The 22365-nt window shown below is 40.1% G+C and overlaps 2 protein-coding genes across 2 annotated transcripts in view; one reads left to right on the top strand and one right to left on the bottom strand.

Annotated features, from left to right (window-relative positions):
- Nucleotides 1-851: 851 nt before the first annotated feature.
- On the top strand, nt 852-5739 carry LOC135201405 (large ribosomal subunit protein mL41-like; the record flags this gene model as incomplete). The annotated part of the gene is given in 2 exon segments (XM_064230300.1): nt 852-952; nt 5436-5739. Coding segments are annotated over 2 exon segments (344 nt in total), but the record flags the coding sequence as incomplete, so codon positions are not given.
- An 8977-nt stretch (nt 5740-14716) lies between these two features.
- Nucleotides 14717-22365, bottom strand: part of LOC135201899 (cytokine receptor-like factor 3) — a 54728-nt gene continuing 47079 nt past the window's right edge. Inside the window, exon 9 of the mRNA XM_064231197.1 lies at nt 14717-21132. Coding sequence (XP_064087267.1) covers nt 21040-21132 — 93 coding nt within the window. The 3' untranslated portion in view covers nt 14717-21039. The remainder of the gene's footprint in view (nt 21133-22365) is intronic.

Genomic DNA, 22365 nt, shown 5'->3' with positions numbered 1-22365 from the left:
AGATAAGTCCCATACCCCTCCCCCCCACCCCCAGCATGTGGTTCTTATACCCTCAAGGGGTATGGATACACCCTGTTAAGAACCCCGGTTTAGACCATCTTTTAAGGTAGTATGTAACTTGCTGTAGGCTTCAGTTAATTTATTCTCTATTACTTGTTTTCAGTTAAGCTATGTGAAAATTTTACTTTGTAGGCAGATAGTGACCTACTATACAGTGGTCCCCCTCCCATATTTGGATGTACCAGTACCAGACCCCCCCCCCCCCCCCCCCCCCCTGCAAATAGTTGGAACCCCTTTATAAACACTGAAAATAGCCTATTTTGGTAGGTAAAACTCAGGAAAACACCACAAAAAATTTTTATAGTACCTGTTTTTTTTTTAATATTTTTACCAGAAAAAGTCCATTTTATGATGAGAATAAAAAAACAAGGAATTTCTGGATATTTCTCATAGAATAAACAGGTGAATTTCCTGTGAATAATGGGTAGATATGGTCCAGCGAGAAATCCGCGAATGTGCGAGTCCTCGAATCTGATGAACGCGAATACGGGGGCAGCCCATGGTATATGGAAAAACAGGATAGGGATGCCTAACCAACAGCAGCTTTAAGTAAAATTTATTGTATTGGATCATTAGCCTAATTGTACAAGATAGTGATATGGGGATAAAATTTTCAGATGCTCATCATGAAAATACCATTGTTCCCAGTGGGGATACAAGCCTTGCTTTCATAAAAAGGCGTTTTTTCTCCAGTGTTATGATTATGTATACTACATTAGTGGGAGGGTATTTTAATTAAATCTTAGCTGCATTGACATGTAATAAAACATTTTTCATTCTCACTATTTCAGAACGAGGTGTCCGACCAACTGGCTTGACAGAAGGCAAAAAATTTGTTTTTGTTCCTGAAATGGTCCCTGAAATTATAGTGCCTGACCTCGATGGCTTCCAGGTAACCACTTAAGAATATTTTTCCTCTTATTGTACACGAGGTGTACTAGCACCATTGATGTTCTACAGATGAATTAAGTTGATTATGAACATGTCTCAACAAACATATGTTGAAGAGAAAGGCCTTTGCTTGCAGCCTGCTTCAGGAAAGAGCATGTTCTTTAGGAAAATGTACCTTTTTTATGCCTTTTGTTGTCTCTGTTACTCACTATGCCCTCTAGGACTGTGGAACAATCTCCCTGAGGATGTTGTGCAAGTAGAACCTCAAAAGTAAGCCAAGCAAAGATGTAATGCTTTACTACCCAACAACCATTCACCTTATACTTTTGTATTTTTCCTCTTTCTGTATTTCCAATTATCTTCTGTAATTCCTTTCAAATGAATGCCATATTCTTTGGAAGCTTGGATTTCAAGTCAAGTGGACCCTGTAGGCTTATTCCATATGATATGGGTTTATCTTTTGAATAATAGTAATCATATCATATTAATAAGAATGATACTACCTATCCCAGGCCAGACTTGTGATGCCCTTGTACTCTGCTACTCTAGCCACCCATAAGGTGTCTCATTTGAAACCATACAGTGACTTTTCTTCATAGAATTTTCCCTTGAAGTCAGTGAATGAGCAGTTTGGAAGATGCAGGGGGGAGGATTTTAAAAGTATGGAATTAGTCTGCCAGGGTTTCATCCTTTGGCATATTCACAACTGAAACAAGAAGCAGTTGCAGAGGATTCTTTACCTGACAATAGCTACAAGACTTTTGGGCCTTTCACTTTAGCATCTGATGCCTTCCTTGCCAAAGGAAAGCTTCAAATGGATGGCATTCCCATAGGGGAATAGTGCTTTCAGTGCACCTTGTGCAGTGCACTACAGGCATTACTTAGGGTTCTTTGCAGCCCCTTTGGTTTCTTTTATTGTACCTCCTTTCATATTTTCTTTCTTCCATCTTTCCACCCTTTCCTAACAATTGATTAATATTGCAACTGCGAGGTTTTCCTCCTGTTACACCTTTCAAAACTTTTTCAGTCAATTTCCATTTCAGCGCTGAATGACCTCATAGGGCCCAGTGTTTGGCCTTTGGCCTAAATTCTTTATTCAGTCCAATTCAATTCAAATAGATGGCAGAACTAGAGGCTGTTTAAATGTTTGTACCAAACTATTTTGTTAAAATACTACTAAACAACAGTCTGAGTAGGAGAGCTCATAAAAGTAGTGCTTTTCCTTTGTTTATCAGCCTATGATGCAACTAATTTCATCTTTATTAGTTTTTTTGTAGTTTATATTTTCAATCTGTATATTTCACTTCTTTCTTTTTTCAGTGATAAAGCCATCAGGCAGAAGGCACCGAGAATAACTTTAAAATTTATCTTCATTATTTACTAAATCAAGTAGCCCATCTTATTATCATCAAATCTTGAATGCCTGGCCTGAAGTTTTATATTGTCAACATAGTATATATAATGATGTAATACCTCAAGCTTAAGTGAAGTTCTGTTCCAGAACTCCTCATGTAAGACAAGGATTTGCGTATAGTTGATACGGTCACTAAAAATGCAAATACTAAAGGCTTATTTCTTGAGTTTAAACACTAAATATGACCCTAATGCTCCCAAAGTAATTAAGCCAGCCTTTAAATGAAATTAAAGTTGCTGTAATTTCATTTAAAATTACAAATTTTAAATTTGTATTTTTCATAAATAACAAACCTGCAGTCTTAACATTAGGATAAATCTTCTTATGCTAGCTGGAAACTGATAAAAAACAATAAGAATTGTTTATGCAAGGAATTGATGGGATTTGGAATCTGTCACAGAGATGAGGTAGAGGGAAGCCAGCACCCAACTTCATCCTTGTGACGTATCAGTTTTTCTTCTGCTGCCTTTCAGAGAGGACCTCTCTTTCGTTCTCTCCTCCCTAAAACGGGCGTTTACCTTTGCCCTTGTTTTCTTGATTGTGTTTTTGGGTATAGTGCATTTGTGTGTGTGTGTGTTTTGGATTTTATAATGAAATCCCAAAACCCAGCTAAAAGTTGTTATAAGCCTCAAAGATAATGTCCCAGTGTTGAAGGCCACACTTGTTCATATTTCCTTGCTTCCCTTGATAATGATCCCCAGTCAGTTTGTAGTAGGTGCAGATCAATTGTTTGTAACATGACTAACCATTGTTCTGAATGTCGTTCTTGGTCTCCTGAGCAATGGAGGAGACTTGTCAAAGGAAGCAGCAGCACAAAAAAGAGTCAAGAGATGCCATCTTGGGAAGGATTTTCTCCTCCTTCAATAGATGCTTCTCAGTTCCCTCATTGTTCTGCTTCTCCCTTGTCAAGGTACCAACATTAAATAGTCTTTTATCCCATTTCATGTCTTCTCACATCCCGGCTTCCACTTTGCTGGGTTTTGCGCTATGCCATCTAGCGTGATGCCATTGGTACCAACTACACATCAGTGCATCTTTTTGGGTTGCCTCTCATTCAGCCTACAGCAAAACCAATACCTCTTGTACAGAGTTCGTCTGCTCCTGTGACATCATAGCGGGGTTCTGCTGTGACGCCATCTGCTGTTGCTCCTTCGCCTCATCGTCTGCTCCTCTTTGTTCCCCTGTCAGATGTTGGAGGGTTGGACTTTGTTGCTAATCCTATCTCCAAGAAATGCAAGACCATCTCTTCTTCACCTTCAGATCACAGCTGTGACTCCAGCACTTTTATGTATTCTCCTCTTGCTTTTGAACCACAGCCTTGACTTTCCCACCATGGTCCACGGCCATGACTCTTCCGCTGTGGCCCACAGCCATGACTTTTCTGCCTTGGGCCATAGCCACGACTCCTGCTCACGTACGTGTTCCCGTTGGTGATATGTCTCGTTCGTCAGCCTCTCACCTTCAAGTATTTCGTCTGAGAGGAACTCTACCGTAGTTCCCTCATCTCCTATTCGTCCTGTGCAAGTTTGGAGGAAGGACGACAAGACTCCGATCAAGAATCCCAAGTTGTCGATTCTCCTTCTAGTTCTGCTGTCAGAGATGTTTTCAGTTCATGTCCAAGTCCGTCCCTCTAGAAGTCCAGTTAGTACTAGGCCTTCCAGACGTTCGTCTTGCCTTTGCTTTAGGTCACACTCATCTAGAAGATAGTATTGTGATTCCTCCCCTGATTCTCACGGCCATGGAAATGTGAATTAGAGAAAGATAGAGATGGACGTTTGGCTAGGCACAGCCATGGAGATAGATACGACCACCTGACTCTCCGTTCTTCACCCCGACAAGTTCCACATCGTGATTTTCTTAGGAGAGACCACAGCCAACATTTGTCTTCCCCTGTCCACAGAGGTGACTTTAGGGAGTGAAATGATTCACTTCCGTTTGTGTGAAGGGGTCTTCTGTGTCTCAAGCCAGTAATCAAGACCTTTCTCTCTTCCCTCCACTTCAGGTGTTCGGGCTAACAAAAGTGTTAGTCTGATAAATTGTGTGTTCCAGTACTGAACCTTGCACCTTGCAGATCCTTTGGAGGAGGCAGAGAGAGATCCTCGTGTCCAGGAAGCGGAGGATTTGGGGAATCAAGATTTTCTTTTTCTTCTTATGCAGAGGTTATTGATCTCGTTCGTGAGTTCAGTATCTTTCTAAAAATGACTGTGGCTCCTGCGATTGCCCCGACAGGTACTTAAAGAAGCCCTGCTGGGACCGAGGAAGGATTCGAAAACATCTTTTGAGTTGCCTTGCTCCAGTCATGTAAATTCCTTTATTTTGGACTGGGATAACTCTCTTCATTCCAGCAGGTCATTCAAGCCTCCCCCCTCCCCCTTTCCTCACCATGGAAGATATGCAACTCCTCTCATGCCTCTTCTGGATAGAAAGGTCAACTCTGATGTCCATGTGAAGCCGGGGCCGACTGTGGATAAGGTTAGAGCAGAGGGTCCTTCCCTTACCTTTCAAGAAGCTGCTTCTTTGGAGTTGACTGCCTTTTCTGCCTTCAGACTGTCTCTTGGCTTGACTTGTGGTCTACAGCAGTGGCCAGAATGATTGATGTAAAAATATAAAAAACTAAAATTTTCCGAACCGATTTTCCACTTTAAAGCATGAAAACTTACAAAATATTTCAAAAATTAAACAAATGCTTTATGCAGCGGTATCATCTTTGAAAAGTGATTATCTTTGTATCATATTTATGCATGGACAATTATAAAAATAATAAATTCTTCATTTAGATTTTACACTTAAAAGCATGAAGACATGTATTATTTAAGAAATTAAACATGAATACTTCTGCAGGGTTTCTTGAGGATTTCACAAATTTCACATGTCTGTGAAAAATTTACATATGCAAATTAATTAGGTTCCAATGAAAAGTTGAATTTTACAAAAGTTCTAGGAGGTTTTTACTAAGATTTGCCATTCGCTTCTGGTTGAAATTAGGACAGTTAAATTGAAGGATTGTATTAAATTTCTCTACTCTGTATGTTGTTAGTAAGCTAATATTTTCACATCATTTATTTTGCAGCTCAAACCTTATGTATCCTACCGGGTCCCAGAGGTTGTGCAAAGTGAATTCACGCCACAAGACCTGTTTTATGCTGTTTATAGTAAAAAAATTGCTGAAGATTTCAAAAATGGAAAACTTGATGAAGATGGCAATTCCACTGAACCATCATATGAAGAACTATTAAGTGCAGAGGAGGCCAAAATTAGGGCTAATTCTGTTGGTGCAGATAAGTTCTCTGAAATCACTTGGTTGGAAAAATAGGAAGAAAGTTGTGTAGCAGATTTTTCTTGTATAGTAGTGTATCAAATATATTCTATTTATATGTTGCATCTTATTCATTCCTTTTTTCTTACAATGTGAAATGAAACTAAAAAGGTAATTGCAGAAGTACCCTTTCTTTGAAAAGACTAATAACTTTTCAATGGGTTTAAGGTAAGTTAATTCATATAATGTATAAAATAACTAAGCACTCACATTCAATACAGAGTATGTTTGCTGTTCATCTAATTGCTGGAGTTACGTATTATGTAAATCAGATTACAAGAGAGAGAGAGATGCAGTACCCAAAGGAGGGAAAGAGATCCCAAAGGGTATCAGTACGGGGTGATAAACTGTTATGAAAAAGTTAGTGGAATTAGTTGGACAACAATCTAGTGGCTCAGAAAATCATGGAGAAAGGGAAAGTACACGAAGACTTGGGAAAAAATCAGAATTTTATAACAGGTGGACAAGATTAGAACATTGAAAAAAATATCTTTACATCTAATTAAACAGATAACAATCAAGAAATTACATTTCACATTTTACTACATAAGGAAAAAATGCAAAGTAAAAATATTTTTTATGCTCATCTACATTCACTTTTTTCATGGAAAATAGGGACTAGAATGAGTAAAACATTTTAAACCCATCACTACAAAGAAAACAATTTATTATTAGTGATGAAGCAATTAACTCTTTGCTATTCACTGACAAGAAGTTTCTGGGATTTTGGGAATATGCTGTACTAAACTTCATGTTCTTAGCATTACAAATATACAGAGCCAAAATTCAAGGGGATGAAGAAGTAGAAAGGTAGTAATGAAATGAATTGGAAAATGTCTAAATTATGTATACTATATTGAGACATCAAAAGAAAGAAAATGATATTGTTAGTATACAATAAAGTTTTGTACATACTTACCTGGCAGATATATACTTAGCTTAGGTCTCTGACGTCACGACAGAAAATTCAAAAACTCGCGGCACACGCTACAGGTAGGTCAGGTGATCTACCTTACCCGCCGCTGAGGCGGGTGTAAGAACCAGTCCCCTTTCCTGTCAGGTTATTTTCTTCCACCTGTCTCCTGAGGGAGGGGCCATCAATCGTATATACTGCAGGTAAGTATGTACAAAACTTTATTGTATACTAACAATATCATTTTTGTACATGAACTTCCCTGCCAGATATATACTTAGCTGATTGACACCCTTGGTGGAGGGAAAGAGACACATACTTACTTAGAAAGTGGGGACAACACATGTTAAAGGAATACATAATATTAAAACCTCTGGTTCTTACATGATTTCGGCAGGGAAGGACTTGAATAGTTCTACTGTCTATTAGTGTGCGTTGCCTAAAGAGTCTCAGCGAGGGCGTGACCTATGGCTGAAGAACTCTTTGGGTCTACCAATGGGAACTGAGTCCACTTACTTGGCAGAATCCAAGCAGGATCTGGTCAATGGGGATCAACCCGCTTACATGCCAGAGCCTATCACTACCAATTGCAAGGAGCCTCAAGCACAACCGATCACCTAACCAAATACTAACATTAGTATACGAAAGAAGGAGCTGCCTCCTGCAACCTCCTTCGTACAACCAAAAAACTCAAACTTAAAACTAACAGGGAAAAAGGATTAAAAAGGATGTGTTTCAGCTCCCTGCCCCAGCACTGAATCCGCCGATACGTAAGGGCCTAGCCCAAAACACTTATCATACGTAATCGATACGTCCTTAGGTAGTGATTAGAGAAGACTGATTCACACCTCCAAAAAGTGGCCTTCATAAGGTTTTGTAATGACAAATTCTTCTTGAAAAGCCAAAGACGTCGCGATGGCCCGTACTTCGTGCGCCTTGACTTTCAGAAGGTTAAACTGTTGCTGATCGCAAGAAGTGTGTGCTTCTCTAATAATATTCCTGATAAAGAATGAGAGTGCATTTTTAGATAAGGGCCTACTGGGGTCCCTTACAGAGCACCAGAGATTGCTCTCATTAGCGGCAAGTCTTTTCTTCCTCTAAGATAATATTTCAGGCTTCTCACCGGGCAAAGAGATCTCTCCTCTTCTGTCCCGACTAAGGAGGATAAGCTTTGATTTCGAAGCTCCTGGGCCACGGCGAAGAAGGGTTTTCATTCTTGGCTAGGAAAGCCGGAAGAAAAGAGCAAACCGCGGAGCCTCTTGGAAACCTACCTCACCTTCTAGAGCCTGCAGCTCGCTGACCCTCTTCGCTGACGCTAACGCACAGAGAAAAAGAGTCTTCATCGAAAGGTCTCTGAACGAAGCAGCCTGGGGAGGTTCGAACCTTGAGGACCTCAGAAGAGCAGCACGACATCAAGATTCCAGCTAGGCACTAAGGAGGAGGTTCTTTTAACCGTTTCAAACGATCTGATTAAATCATGGAGGTCCTTGTCCTCAGATATGTTTAATCCTCTATGACGAAAAACTGAGGAAAGCATGCTCCTGTATCCCTTGATGGTGGAGACAACCAACCCGCATTTTTCCCTCAGGAAGATAAGGAAATCTGCAATCTGCGTCACAGAGGTACTGGAGGAGGAAACTTTATGAGTCCTGCACCCAGCGTCGAAAAACATCCCACTTCGACTGGTAGACTCTAGATGTGGAAGGTCTACGTGCATTGGCAATAGCCCTTGCAGACTTTGCCGAAAAGCCCTTAGCTCTGACGAGACTCTTGATAGTCTGAATCCAGTCAGACTGAGAGCGGGGAGGTTTTTGTGAAAACCTGTCGAAGTGGGGCTGTTTGAGCAGATCGACTCTTAGAGGTAGGATCTTAGGACATCCACAGCCATTCCAGTACCGCCTCTGGTGAACCAGCGTCGGGGCTGGGCCAGAACGGAGCTATCAACGTCATCCTTGTTACCCTCTGACGCTGCGAATTTCCTTAACGTTTCCCTATAATCTTGAAAGGCGGGAACGCGTAAGATCCAGATTCCTCCAATCCATCAGGAATGCATCTATTGCCACTGCTCTTGGGTCTGCAATAGGGGAGCAGTATAGATCTATCCGCGCATTCCTGGAGGTCGCAAATAGATCGAGATGGGGCCTGCCCCACGTCCTCCACAGCTCCTGGCATACGTCCGCGTGCAGAGTCCACTCTGAGGGAAGGACTTGATTCCTTCTGCTTAGCAGATCCGCTCTGACATTTCTTTCTCCCTGTACGAACCTGGTGAGAAGCCTTATGTTCCTTTCCTCTGACCACAAGAGGAGCGATCTCGCTGTCTCGTACAGGGAGAAAGAGTGAGTCCCCCCTGTTTTCGAATGTAAGCCAGGGCTGTAGTGTTGTCGGAGTTGATCTGAACATATTTCCCTTTTACGAGGGGTTCGAAGGTCTTGAGAGCTAACCAAAATCGCTGTTAGCTCCTTCTTGTTGATGTGCCAGGACACCTGATCCCCCATCCAGGTGCCTGACACTTCTCTCGACCCGAGAGTAGCTCCCCAACCTTTGTCCGAAGCGTCTGCATACAATACTAGGTTGGGGTTCCGAACCTGCAAGGAAAGGCCTTCCTTGAACAATAGAGGGTCTAGCCACCAACGTAGATCCTCCTTTATCTCTTGCGAAATCTTGAACGCAAAGTCCAGACCTTGATATTTCCGATACCCAGTTTTTTCCTCGTCAGGAAAGAACTGTAGGGGTCTGAGGTGCAACCTTCCTAGAGAAACGAATTGCTCCAGAGAGGAGAGTGTCCCCAACAGACTCATCCACTCCCTCGCTGTGCATACATCTTTCTCTAGAAAGATTGCTACCTTCTCCAAACCTCGGGTTTTATCCTCTCTGGGGACGGATACGCCCGAAAAACCTGAGAAGCCATCAGAATCCCCAGATAGATACGCTCTTGACTGGGGATTAGCTGTGACTTCTCGAAATTCACTAGCAAACCCAGAGAAGCTGCTAGATCCAACGTCACTCGTAAGTCCTCCAGACATTTCTCCTTGGATTTGGCCCTGATAAGCCAATCGTCCAAGTAGAGGGAAATCCTCACTCCCTCGAGATGAAGCCACTGGGCAACGTTCTTCATCAGTTAGTCCTGTGAATACTTGGGGGGCCGTGGAAAGGCCGAAGCATAGGGCCCTGAACTGAAAAACGTTCCCTCCCCACATGAATCTGAGATATTTGCGAGAAGAAGGATGGATCGGCACATGGAAGTAAAGCGTCCTGAAGGTCCAGTGACACCATCCAGTCCCCGGGACGAAGAGCTGCTAAGACTGATGACGTCGTCTCCATAGCGAACTTCCTCTTCTTCACAAAGACATTCAGGGCGCTTACGTCCAGAACGGTCTCCATCCTCCTGAGTTCTTGGGAACTAGGAACAAACGGTTGTAGAACCCCGCTGAAAGAGGGTCCTGAACCATCTCTATTGCCTCTTTCTCTAACATCAGCTCTACCGCTAGAGCGAGGGCTTGATTCATCAGTGGGTCTTTGTATTTGGCCACCAGTGCCCTTGGAGTGGTGGTCAAGGGTGGTCTCGAATAAAGGGAATGAGGTATCCCTCCTCTTGATGATCGCGAGGGACCAGTTGTCCGCCCCCTTTCGTGCCCAGACATCTGCAAAGTTCAGAAGTCTGGCACCCACAGTTGTCTGGAGGACACCCGAACTATTTCTTGGCCCTAATAGACCGGGGAGAAGGTCCTTCCTCTTCTAGGTGGTCTCGAACCTCTGGAGGAAGAAGAGCGAGACGAAGGTCCTCCTCGAAAGGGTTCTTGCCTACTTTGAGCCTCTTTCTTCGTCTTTCTGCTGAAACGAAGGTTTCGGAATTCTAGCCGAGCGAGCTAGCAATATCCTGCGTCGCTTTTGCTGATAACGAGCTGGAGATATCGTTAATAGTCTTCTTGGGGAAGAGTTGCGGGGAAAGTTGCGAATACAGCAAGGAAGCTCTCTGTGCGTGAGAAACCGCCTTGGTAAGAAAAGAGCAGAAAACGGCCCTCTTCTTTACCACTCCTGCACCAAAAAGTGAAGCAATTTCCCCGGAACCGTCTCTCACTGCCTTGTCCATGCAAGACAGAACTGCGTGGAGGTCTTCAGGCGAAAGAGTGTCTTGCTCTTGATTCCTCTTAGCCAACACTCCCAGGGTCCAGTCAAGAAAGTTAAAAACTTCTAAGACTCGGAACATTCCCTTCAGAAGGTGATCCAACTCGCTCATACCCCACGTCGTCTTCGCAGAATTCAGCGCCGAGCGACGTGCGGAATCGACCAACGAAGAGAAGTCCGAGTCTGCAGAAGAGGGAAGAGTTAGACCCAAGGGCTCTCCTGGACTCGTACCAGAACCCATCTTACCCGTCAGCTTGGACGGGGGAAAAGAAAAAAACTGTCTTGCCCTTCTCTTCTTTTGAAAGCAACCAGTCGTCAAAGTTCTTCATAGCCTTCTTCATAGACACTGTAGCTTCATCTTAACGACCGAAGACTTCTTAGCCGTATTGGTCGTTGAAAGGAAATAAGGACGGAGGAGACGGAGGAGCAACGGCCGAAAGAGACTCCCCAAAATCTTGCAAGAGGAGGTCTGTAAGTCTCTTATACGAAGAAACCGAAGCATCCTTGGGCAAATCTTCCTCCGAATCAGCAACAAATTCTTCCGAAGAATGACGTCTAGAAGCTCTACTGCCTGGAGGAGAGCTAATCCTTGGAGAGGCGCCTGTTCGGAGAGCGCCTACTGGAAGAAAAAACCACCGGGAGAGCGCTTACACGGGGAGCGCCTACCAGGAGAGCGCCTACTTTGGAGAGCGCCTCCCAGGAGAGAGCCTACAGAGAGCCTACTGGAGAGCGCCTAGTTGGAGAGCGCCTACTAGGAGAGCGCCTACTTTGAGAGCGCTCCCAGGAGAGAGCCTACTTGGTGAGCGCCTGCTAGGAGAGCGCCTACATTGGGGAGCGCCTACTAGGAGAGCGCCTACAAGTGGAGGCCCGTCTGTCGGAAACAGATTCTAACTCCACAGAAGAGCGTCTGGATAAGGGAGAGCGCCTATCAGGCTCTCTGCGCCTGCTAGGCTCTTGGCGCCTGCCATCCTCAATACGCCTGCCAGGCTCTTGACGCCTGCCACGGGGAGAGAAAACATCCACAGATGAATCCCTGTCAGAAGCGCGGCGCTTACAAGGCTCTGAGCGCCTATCCAATCGGGAGTGCTCTAACGGAGGAGAAAACTTCCGTTGCCGCCTACCAGGCTCTTGGCGCCTACTAGGCTCTTGATGCCTACTAGGCTCCGAGCGTCCGTCAAAAGGAGAGTGGCCACCAGGCGAAGAACTCTTCCTTCGCTCCTGACGAAAACGAGGCTCTTGACGTCTGTCAAGCTCTTGACGCCTAACTGAAGAGGAGCGGAAATCCTGAGGAGAGAGCCTGCCTGGCTCCTTACACCTTACATGCTCACAACTCTTGCTGGGAAGAGAGGAGAGCCTACTCGGAGAAAGATCCCGAGCTCCAGCCTGCACTTCTGACCTCCTACTAACAGGCTCAAAAGCTCTTCTAGCCAAAGGAGATTTAGCCGAAGGAACGTTCTTAGACTTCTTCACCGGAAGTGAGGCGTCCTTCCGACGATGAGAAGTCCCGGCAATAGACTCTGCTAAAGCCGCAATCTGCGCCTGCAGACCGCCAGGATACGCGCAGGAGATCTCTTAAACTCCTCTACAGGGGACGAAGTCCGAGAGCGAACAGGAGAAGCGTAACAGGACGAAATCTTGGTTCTCTTGCGTTCCACTTCTGGCTCTTCCGCGAAGGATTCGGGGCTGGAAGGAAGGGCGCAAGGATCCTTCCAGGGCCTCTTGAGAGGGCGAGACGACTCCGATGCGCTCCATCTACGCTGAGGAGAAGGCGACAAAGATGAAGAGAAGCACTGGCGCAATAACTCCTTCTTGGTTCGATCCAAGGCAGCCTGGGAACGAGCAACAGGAACTGCCGAGGGGACGCCTGACCGGTGGGGGTTCTCCCTAACCTTCCTGCGGCTTTCGACTTTCCTCCTCCACTGGGTCTGGGAGTCTGGAAGAGGTCTAGGCCTGGAAGCGTTAGTGAGCCGGTCAGACGCACCCTCCACTGCACTAGGGGCACTGCACTGATCACTTGCACTATCATCACTCTTACCTTGTCGAGAGCGAGCGAGGCTCTCCTTACTCCTGATCGAGGCTCTCCCAGAAGCAACTTCCGAAAACGAATCTTCGGGTTCAAAGCTGGGCGCAGGGGCTGAAACTGGAGAAGGAACTACTTCTACTACAGGATTCTCAGCGTCAACTTCACTCACCCTCGATCTACTAGAACTCTTTGAAGAAGCCTTGCGCACCCTATCTTTCTCTAACTTTCTCACATAAGAAGAGAGAGCCTTCCAACCATCCTCATCCAAATTCTCACACTCTTTGCAAGGGTTAATAAAAGAGCATTCATTCCCTCTACACGACTCACATACCGAGTGAGGATCTAATGCAGCTTTAGGAAGCCTAACTTTACATTCCTTCTCTGAACAAACCCTAAATAAACTAGGTTTCTTAACTTCAGAATCATCCATGATTATAGATATGTAAGAGAAATCCAAAAGAAAAATCCAAAAAAACAGTCCAAAAAGCGTATGCCAAGCCAACAAACAAAGGGTACTTCACCAAAATCCAAATCGTCGGCAACGAGAACGAATTTTAACTATCGTAAGGACTGAACAACAGGTGTTGTCCAGCCGGCGACAGAAAATAATCTGACAGGAAAGGGGGACTGGTTCTTACACCCGCCTCCCAGCGGCGGGTAAGGTAGATCACCTGACCTACCTGTAGCGTGTGCCGCGAGTTTTGAATTTTCTGTCGTGACGTCAGAGACCTAAGCTAAGTATATATCTGGCAGGGAAGTTCATGTACAAAAATACTGGTTCCATGTAACGTAAAAACACCATACAAACAAAAACAAAACTGAAAGGATAATATCAAAACTAGAACTAACATGACCATACGATTAAGTTGCATAACTTTCTATCTGACAGCTACCAACCATGACACTTAGGTCAGTTAATGAAGAGAGGGGGGGGGACAATGTATTAGCTTCACTTCTTCACAACCTGAGACTTACCAACTAGAGTAAGAGCTGTAAAAGTGATAAAGTACAAATATATACAAGAAATTAGATTATGATATTCAGTACGTATACAAAAAATTAAGCATATAACAAAACCAAAATTTATTTAAGAGGTACAAACTGAAAAACCCCATGCAGGAAAAGTACATGCATAATAGGCAATAAGCATATTAAAGATGATACATGGTACACATCAGTTTCAAAGCACTTTATGTGTATGGAAATAAAATGTTCCAGTATTATTAAAAACAACTGTTGATAGTGCAATAAAAATTATTTACTGCAAAATTAATACAATTACCCTGAAATGTAAATTCCTATCACTGGAAAATAATGTGAATTATAAGTTCTTATGATCAAAATAAGATAAAGTAGATGTGCCCATGAAGAACAATTCCTATAATGCCTGTTGCCAAGGCAAGAGACATCTGAGGCTCGCCCAACAACTCAGCACTTCTTAAAAAAAAAAAAAAAAAAAAAAAAAATTGACCGTACAGTTCCTTCACACATCTAAGCATTAATGCCTATGAAACCTATTTAAATAAGAAATTTGTTTGTTGTATGAATATACTTTAATGAAAACTCTATGGGGAAATGCAGTAGGTTTCATATGCAACAGCCTGATTTTAATTTACTAACAACTGATACTGGTTCTATCACAACACAGAATCATAGGTTGGAAGTACCAGTGCTTTGGTTCTGGTGCATGAGACATTTTGTAAAAATCAGTTAAGTCTTGAAAAAAAAATTGGTATAATTAACAACGTTGCATACCTGAGTTGTCTGAAATCAGTGCATAAAAAAATGTGAAACGTCCTGAAAGTTGATGGAGGAAGCTCTTTGCTGCTGAATAATGATACAACAGAATTGTGTAAAATTTTTTTAAAAAGAGATTTTTGGTTATGTTAATGACAGATATGATACATCTTTCAATTCCTAACCTATACCCAGATTGCAAAAGAATTTTGAACTTACAATGAAAATAAATCCAAATTGAAAGCAATTTTTATTTATAATTATAAAAGAAAGACAACAGGAATAAACATGAATACAGTATCAAGATCATGGAAATCTGATGCCAAAAGACAATGTTTATCAAGACGGAAGCAGAACTTCTTATTATTACCACATGATGCATCTGTCACATTACCATTATAACAGAAATACTGCACTCATATAATACAGACACGACAATGATTGGATGGCAAAATTCATAAAAAAATAAATAAAAAATATGAAAAGCCACTATGGTGATTACAAGGACAGGAACACTACTTAACCACATTACACTTCACCAATGGTAGCGAGTACGGTTAAAAGGCAACTAGAGCCATGGGGAAAGTGTGAATATCTCTACCCAAAACAATTTAGCAATACTGGCACAGTTAACCCTTTGAAGGTGGCTATCATCACATAATGGTCTACAGGTTTGTACCCTAAGATCCAGGTATTATAACTACATTCCCTTCACTACATTTGAATGCAGATGATAGAAAACAAGAGCTGTCACATGGGATAGTGTTCATTTTGCTTATATGGGACCTCATCCTACGACACAATCAATTTTTGGCACAAATATCAGCTACCAAATAGCTGGAGAGCAGCTGTGTCAAGACAAAATGCCAGGAGGGAAATTCTTGTAATACCTCTACAAGAGATACACATAAAAATAACCTGTCAGACTCTACTTCACATACTGGAATTGCAGGCCGAAGGATGCTTGGTTCTCTTTGAGCTGCTTAATTCTGCAGTACTGCATTGTGGAGGTAGTCTTCGTTGCTTTCCATGCCTGTGACACAGCCTACACTGTGAGGCCATATAATCATAATCAAAGGTACAAAGACAGCTTAAATAAAAAAATGGGTCACAGGCCTAGAGGGAAAAAAAGCAATGACAAAGTGAGTAGAATTTGCTCACTCCTGAGGAGGTAAGAAGGACTGTATGATGGAACCTAGCTAACCAAACCACTGATTAAACAAAGACTAATAGGGAGGACCCAAAGCATTAGATGTCTGACACATTTGGTGTTCTAACTGATAACAGCTAAAAATTTAATTAGAAAAATTATCACATAATCTTGATAAGTAATTTTCACTAAAGACAAATCAGCTTCTTAATATAATTATCTGCTTATAGTTACATGGATATTAAACTAAAATATGTTCCTTTTGAAGTCAAGAGATTTAAGTTACTGTCTGAGAAACAGATAAGTGAGAAGTACATTGATGACTGCAAATGAGGTGCTATTTCTTCTTTTGTGTTATACTACTCATATAAATCTTGGTTCAGTCATTGAATTGCACTATAACATTAAAATTTTGTTTTATTCAAGGGCCTTTCTTGAATAATTACAAAAATTTTTAGTATACTTACAGCATATATGAACTTTACTTATGAACAAGAGACTTTTGTTGCCAATGAGTTGTTAGTGTATTGTTTTTAAAGCTCTGTACATATAGATTTTTTTTGGTGAATACTTTTTATCGATAATGTACATACACTAAAACTATTTTAGTTACTGGCAGAGCAGGATTATAAAAAAAAAAAAAAAAAAAAAAAAAAGACAGATTCTTGGAAGTAAAGCGTGGTTAAAGCACAGCAGAATAACTAATCTAATTCTAGGAGGACTGTATGGCCTGATTGGCAGGTTAAGGTAATGAGATTCTAAGCTGCAAAATTAATAACCATCAAGAGATCATAGCATGAAAAGAAGACTTCCAAGGCAACACACAAGAGGGGGATACCAACAAAACAAGGGGACAAAACATGGATGAGAAAAAATATCTACTGATGAAATGTTACTTGCCACTCACAATGAGTGGAATCCGGTAACAAAAAGACTGAAAACCAGGAGTGTTTCATGTGCAAAATAGACTAAGAGGTCAAATCGCACACAATACAAATTTCTAAGCTAACACTAAATACTAGTATCATCTTTAGCTCATGATTTCTTTTCCCAATAGTCTATTCTTATCTGACTTTTACCTCAACCTATACAAGTCATCATCATGATGAGGAAATGAATCCTAGAAAAGAAAAGGAATGTTTGAAAATGCAATTAGTCAAAATCATGATGGTGGGGATAGATAATTAGTTGTCACTGTGAATCCCTGCAGTTAACAACATTAATGATCATAAATGATAATGAAATAAGTGTCCTGCACAAACTGTAATGCTGACAATGATAATTATCACACAAATTCAAAACAAAGCAGATGATCAAAATGCACTGCTGTGAAGAGAAACAACAAAACCTAAATCATTTCAGCTATGGAGAGGTAAAAAACTTAAATGTATGATGACTTCCAAGTTGAATGATGGTCTTGGAGGTCTGCAGGTGTTTATGTACCAGTTCGCAAAATACTGCCTCTGATAACCGTGATGATGTTGCAGCTTTTTTTGAACTCAGTTAAATGACTGCAGAGGATGCAGGCAAGTACAACAGTCCCTCGCATAACGGCCATTAAATGAATTGATTTGGCTATATCACAGACCCAAATAGCTTTGGGAGAGAATTTTTGAAAATTTTTATGCTATGGATACACCTGAATTACATTTCCTGTTTATATACACAAAGGTTTAAAAGTTTTTAAAACATGGATGGTTAGTATTATGCTCACATTCAAACAGTCAAGATTTGACAACAAATGGACTAGGACAACCTTTAGCACCAAATATAGAATGAACATCACTGATCATTACTGAGATTTAGCAAAGATACAGCAGTTAGCTGACTGCTTTAGAGCAATGACCACTGTCAAAACCAACAATGGACTCAAGATGAATGTATTTAAGAGATGGTTCAGTCAACAGATCACACTAAAGCTTCTTGGCAGTAGCTCTCCAAGCTATGGTAAGGTTATCATAAGAATTTCCCTACAGACAACATTTAGAGGTAACAGCTTTGCCCCCAAAAAGCATGCTGATTAAGTGCAAAAAAAGGCAACCAAGCACATCACCAACACTTTTACATTGCGCTAACAGAGACAATTGCATCCAGAGTGCCAACAGTTGCCATGTTAATTAGGATCTTCCAACATGTTCACAAAAGAGGAGAACCACTTGAAGAATTAACACTTCAATTTCAGAAAGAACCTGGTTCTCTTGGATGCACATATTACAGACAAATGAACACGGTGTCAATAGAAGTGAGAAAAGGTATAAAAGAGCTATATAATCATGTTTTGAAGCAATAAGAGGAGAAAGGGAACCACAACTATATGACAAATAGTGAATCATATGCCTAGAGATACGGAGGCCAGTGTTTCAGTGCTGATGAATATAATAATGATGGAAAAACTTCTGTTGGAAGTTACGAAGATAAAAGGGGAAATTTGAGAGAAATTCAAGATAATAATGGTAAAGTACAGAAGTTGACCATTTTGCTGACGTCAATATAAAACATCAACTTGTAAATTAATGTTTTTCTTACTTTTTGTGCACAGCTAAAGATACTAAAATTACGTTTACACATATGATGTTTACCGATACTTATAATTTTTTGCGCATCCTGGCCCACATAAACTATATGTTTTGGCCTCCTGGAAATACTGTCCCTCACATTCAATAAATGAAACAAAACCTAACAGTAAATCCTGTGTGAAACTTCACTTGACATCCCTAATTAATTATTATATGAAAATACTATCACAATTCATTTATCCATAACAGAGGATTTTATAATACTTCTATAGAATATTTAATACTGCTGAAGTCACAGATCTGAACCTATTCTTGTAAGTTCCTTAAGCTTCTTTTCTTATCAATCTCCAAGATCAAATGGCATTTCTAAGAAAGCAAAGAAAGAAAAGCATGCAGTTACAAATTACAATTTCCTTCTTAGTTCCATTAAATATTGAGAAGCAAATTGCCTATAAAATACTTTAAATTTCTGAATTATCTTTATATACTTTTATTAAAAGCACTGCTATATATTATTATACTCTAATTCCATATTTCTCCTATAATAAGCATATTTCATTTTTATATCACACTTCATTTAATTTTCGTAGCTTACCTACCACACAAGTTGCTATATCATAAGTAACATAAAAGCAAAGAAAACTTGAAGACCTAAATTATGCGCACTTCATTTACTCTCAAATGGCACTAAAAACATTCTGTAGAGTATTAAAGAGCTTAGAGACCATTTAAATAGGTTTACCATACATCAGGAGTGTCATCATGAGAATCGACTGACAGTAAAGTGCAGAGAATCAGTATGCAAATGTTTATCTATCACATTTTGCCTCTTTTTGGCCAGCAGTTACACTATAAAACATTGCACCAATTTATGACTTGAATTCCTCAAAGTATTGATTGTTTAGTTTTTATAGCTTAGTTGTAAAAATGGAATACAAAAATGAACACTCAGTCCCAGAAGCACATTTATTCATAAGTGTTGTTTGATTTAAGCATTTGACAAATAGCTCTGAATATGGGCAGCGTGAATAAGTCTATGGTATCTTTAGACCTCTTTAAACACTGCAGAAAGGAATGCTAGCTTCAACCTACCATTAGCTTTTTTGATTATCCAAAAACTTATAGAACAGCACTTCCATTGTCAAAGGCATTAAAAATTAAGTTTCCATGATGTAAAACCCATTAATCATAATTAGCAAAATTCACAGTGTTAAATTTCCCAGGACATATCCTCTGATGTCTTGTAAAGAGAAGAAAGAAAATAAACAAAGCTGGGATGGCAGGGCAATCAGCAACTCCAGCCCACATGACATCTGTTCCTTGTTGACAAATAACTAAGCAAAGTAAAGCCCAGTATGTAGAACTAGCCTCTCGTGTGTCTGGTGTGGGTGACCATATCTGACACAGCAGACACCCTATTCTGTGCCTCAAAATCACATAAGCTAACAAGACACACCAATATTTCCTCCACAGCCATGACAGAGCAGGCATCTACAAGACAGATGTCACTGCAGACAAGGTCAGATTTTGGCAGTCAGTCCAGTTATTAGAAGAACAGAAACAACAAAGCCAGACACTAAAATGTCAGTACTGGTCATCATTCTGGGTATCAAAATCTCTTATTCATCTGTAACTTCATGTATGGTTTGTAACGCAAGGGTTCTACATAAAAAACCAAGAAAATAAAAAAATAACAAACAAAACCGCTACTGATACTTTGTGCACAACAAACTAGAACCTATCTGATACAAAACTTCTTAGGGTTTCAGTAGTTTGTGAGCACGAAGATACTAAAATCTTATACAGGTAATTAAAAATGATCCCACAATGCTAACAGAAGTCCAGGAAGACAGCCTTTGAGCAATTAGTAACTATTAAATACTAACTAAAAAATAGTGGAAAAAGTATGAATTATTTAAATTATAATAACAAAAACTTTGTAAAGGAAATCAGACGTGAATGATAATGAATCTTATTTTCCCCACTTGGCTGAATGAAGCCGGCGAGAATTCTCATGGCTGCATTAGTAAAACTGACAGACAAAAGAATGAGGAAGGCAGGTACTCCCTAGTGATGAGTTGAAGACAGATGTATGGATGCACATCGTCACTTTTGGCTACTGTTCTCTTGTTTTTAAGGCATCAGAAGACACAAGTCTGGGGAAACTAAAAACTGCTAATTTTGCTCATTATGACTGATAGGTTTGCCTGGGAAATATGGCTTAAGCTTAAGGTGAAATCATTAAAAATTATGTAAAATTAAGAGAACAAATATACAGTGAGATATATAGAAGGAAATTCACAATATATCACTAGGAATTCAACTTTACTTAAATGCTTAGGCACTGACTCAGTTAAAGCCTAAGTAATTTTATAAGCAGTTTTGATCTGTATTGAACATGTCACATCTCTATATTAAGAAAAAACATATCACTTGGTATGGGGGAGTTACTGAAGGTTACTTTCTTACTATGGAGTTGACAACTGTAGTTGGCTACAATACAGTTTTGACCCTTATATCATAAAAATTGGTGCAACAGTTTATAGTGTAACTCTTTACATTTTTATAAACACACAAAAAATTCTAATACAAATAACACTTTGGTCTGAATTAATACTTTAATACTTTGCATTGTCCCCTGAAATAGTAAATAAGGCAACTTATTTTTGTAATGTATCAAACTCTTAAATGGTAGACCAGACAAAGGACACCTGCAGTTTTTGGGCTCTTAAAATTCCCTACTAATATCCACATGTTTCTTCATGAATAGTCTAAAAAACTAAATTAGTTCTGACATAGATAACTGTAGTTTTATACAAATCAGTATAATTAAATACATCCACTTTACATAATACAATGTACTTACAATACAAAATGAAGTAACAATACTATTACTAGTGCACGCTTATTCTCCAACAGGGCTCTCCAAATGACGCCACGAAATACAAACCAGAGTGGGCATCAGGGACTCCCCATTCATAAGTGACCTAATTAACAGAAAAGATAAAATGCTATTGTAACTGCCTGAAATAATATGCATGCAAGTCTACTGTTGTAAAGTATGATCCCCTCATTTATGTTCATTGTATTTATATTATGTTACAATACATACTCCTTCAGTTAATCAATACATATAAACTTTATTCAATTCAATTCACAAGTTCAATTTATCTATATGAACACTTCCAATAATTAATTCTAAAAATTCACTTTTTCTTCAAAAATAAATTACATTGTTCCCATATAAACAAATCCTTAAATAAAATTACATTGCTCCCATATAAACAAATCCTTAAATTAAATAAATGTATTCAGTTAGGACAAGAAGTAATATCAACACTGAATCTAGGTGTCAAACACTGTTGAAGTAATGCCCCATAATTCTACCTGAACAGAAAAATAGTCCTCAATCCCATCAATATTCTTGCAGAATCCAATCAGGAAGCTCCCAAACCATGGGTGAGTAACTAAGAGGTTCTGAGTTTCTACTTAAACCCAGTAACGAACAAGAATGACACATCATTCCACCCCTCCAAATGCTGGGTGCAGTACAAAGACTGCAGCTCTCCTATTCTCTTCAACTTAAAAGTATTGTACAGGACAACTTTTAAGATACCAGTTCTGAAAGGCTTCTATAGTATTCCTAAAGACTGAAAAATAAAACTTTCTGTGGTAGCATACTTTTATTAAATATCAAATGTTAACTTAGATGCACACAGCTCTAAAGGAAAAAACAAGCTTTGTTAATTAAAGAAAACCTAGATATGCCAGAAAATCTTGTACCTCAGTTTTGAAGCCTACCAGAATAAATTGTAAAATGTAAAATCACTTAGAATTGAGACGAGCTGTAAATCATAGCTAAAAAGGAAGCACTGGCACCAGCCAGGAAGTATGACAAGCAAGAGAACATACAACATTCAGTGAGATAGCCATCATCTCCTGTCCGAAATGCAGAACTGATATATTTCTAAAAGTTTAAATTTGTCTATACTATGTTTGTGTCCCATTTGGAAAAAGAGCATTTAAATTTCAATAAAGAATGACACAAATGTTCACATTTTACTTATGTCATCTAAAAGAAATGCAATACTATAGCCTCATATCACAAAATTAAATAAGTCACAAACTGGTATTCTTAATTTTTTTCAGATCAAGTTTTTTACTGCAAGAGGTGGTGGTTTTTCATTAAAAAAATTATCACTACCATTTTCACCATACTT

This window comes from Macrobrachium nipponense, chromosome 28, assembly GCF_015104395.2.
Source record: "Macrobrachium nipponense isolate FS-2020 chromosome 28, ASM1510439v2, whole genome shotgun sequence".
Classification (NCBI taxonomy): domain Eukaryota; kingdom Metazoa; phylum Arthropoda; class Malacostraca; order Decapoda; family Palaemonidae; genus Macrobrachium; species Macrobrachium nipponense.
Note: the sequence above shows the minus strand (reverse complement) of the source record. Positions and strands in the feature narration are given on the sequence as shown.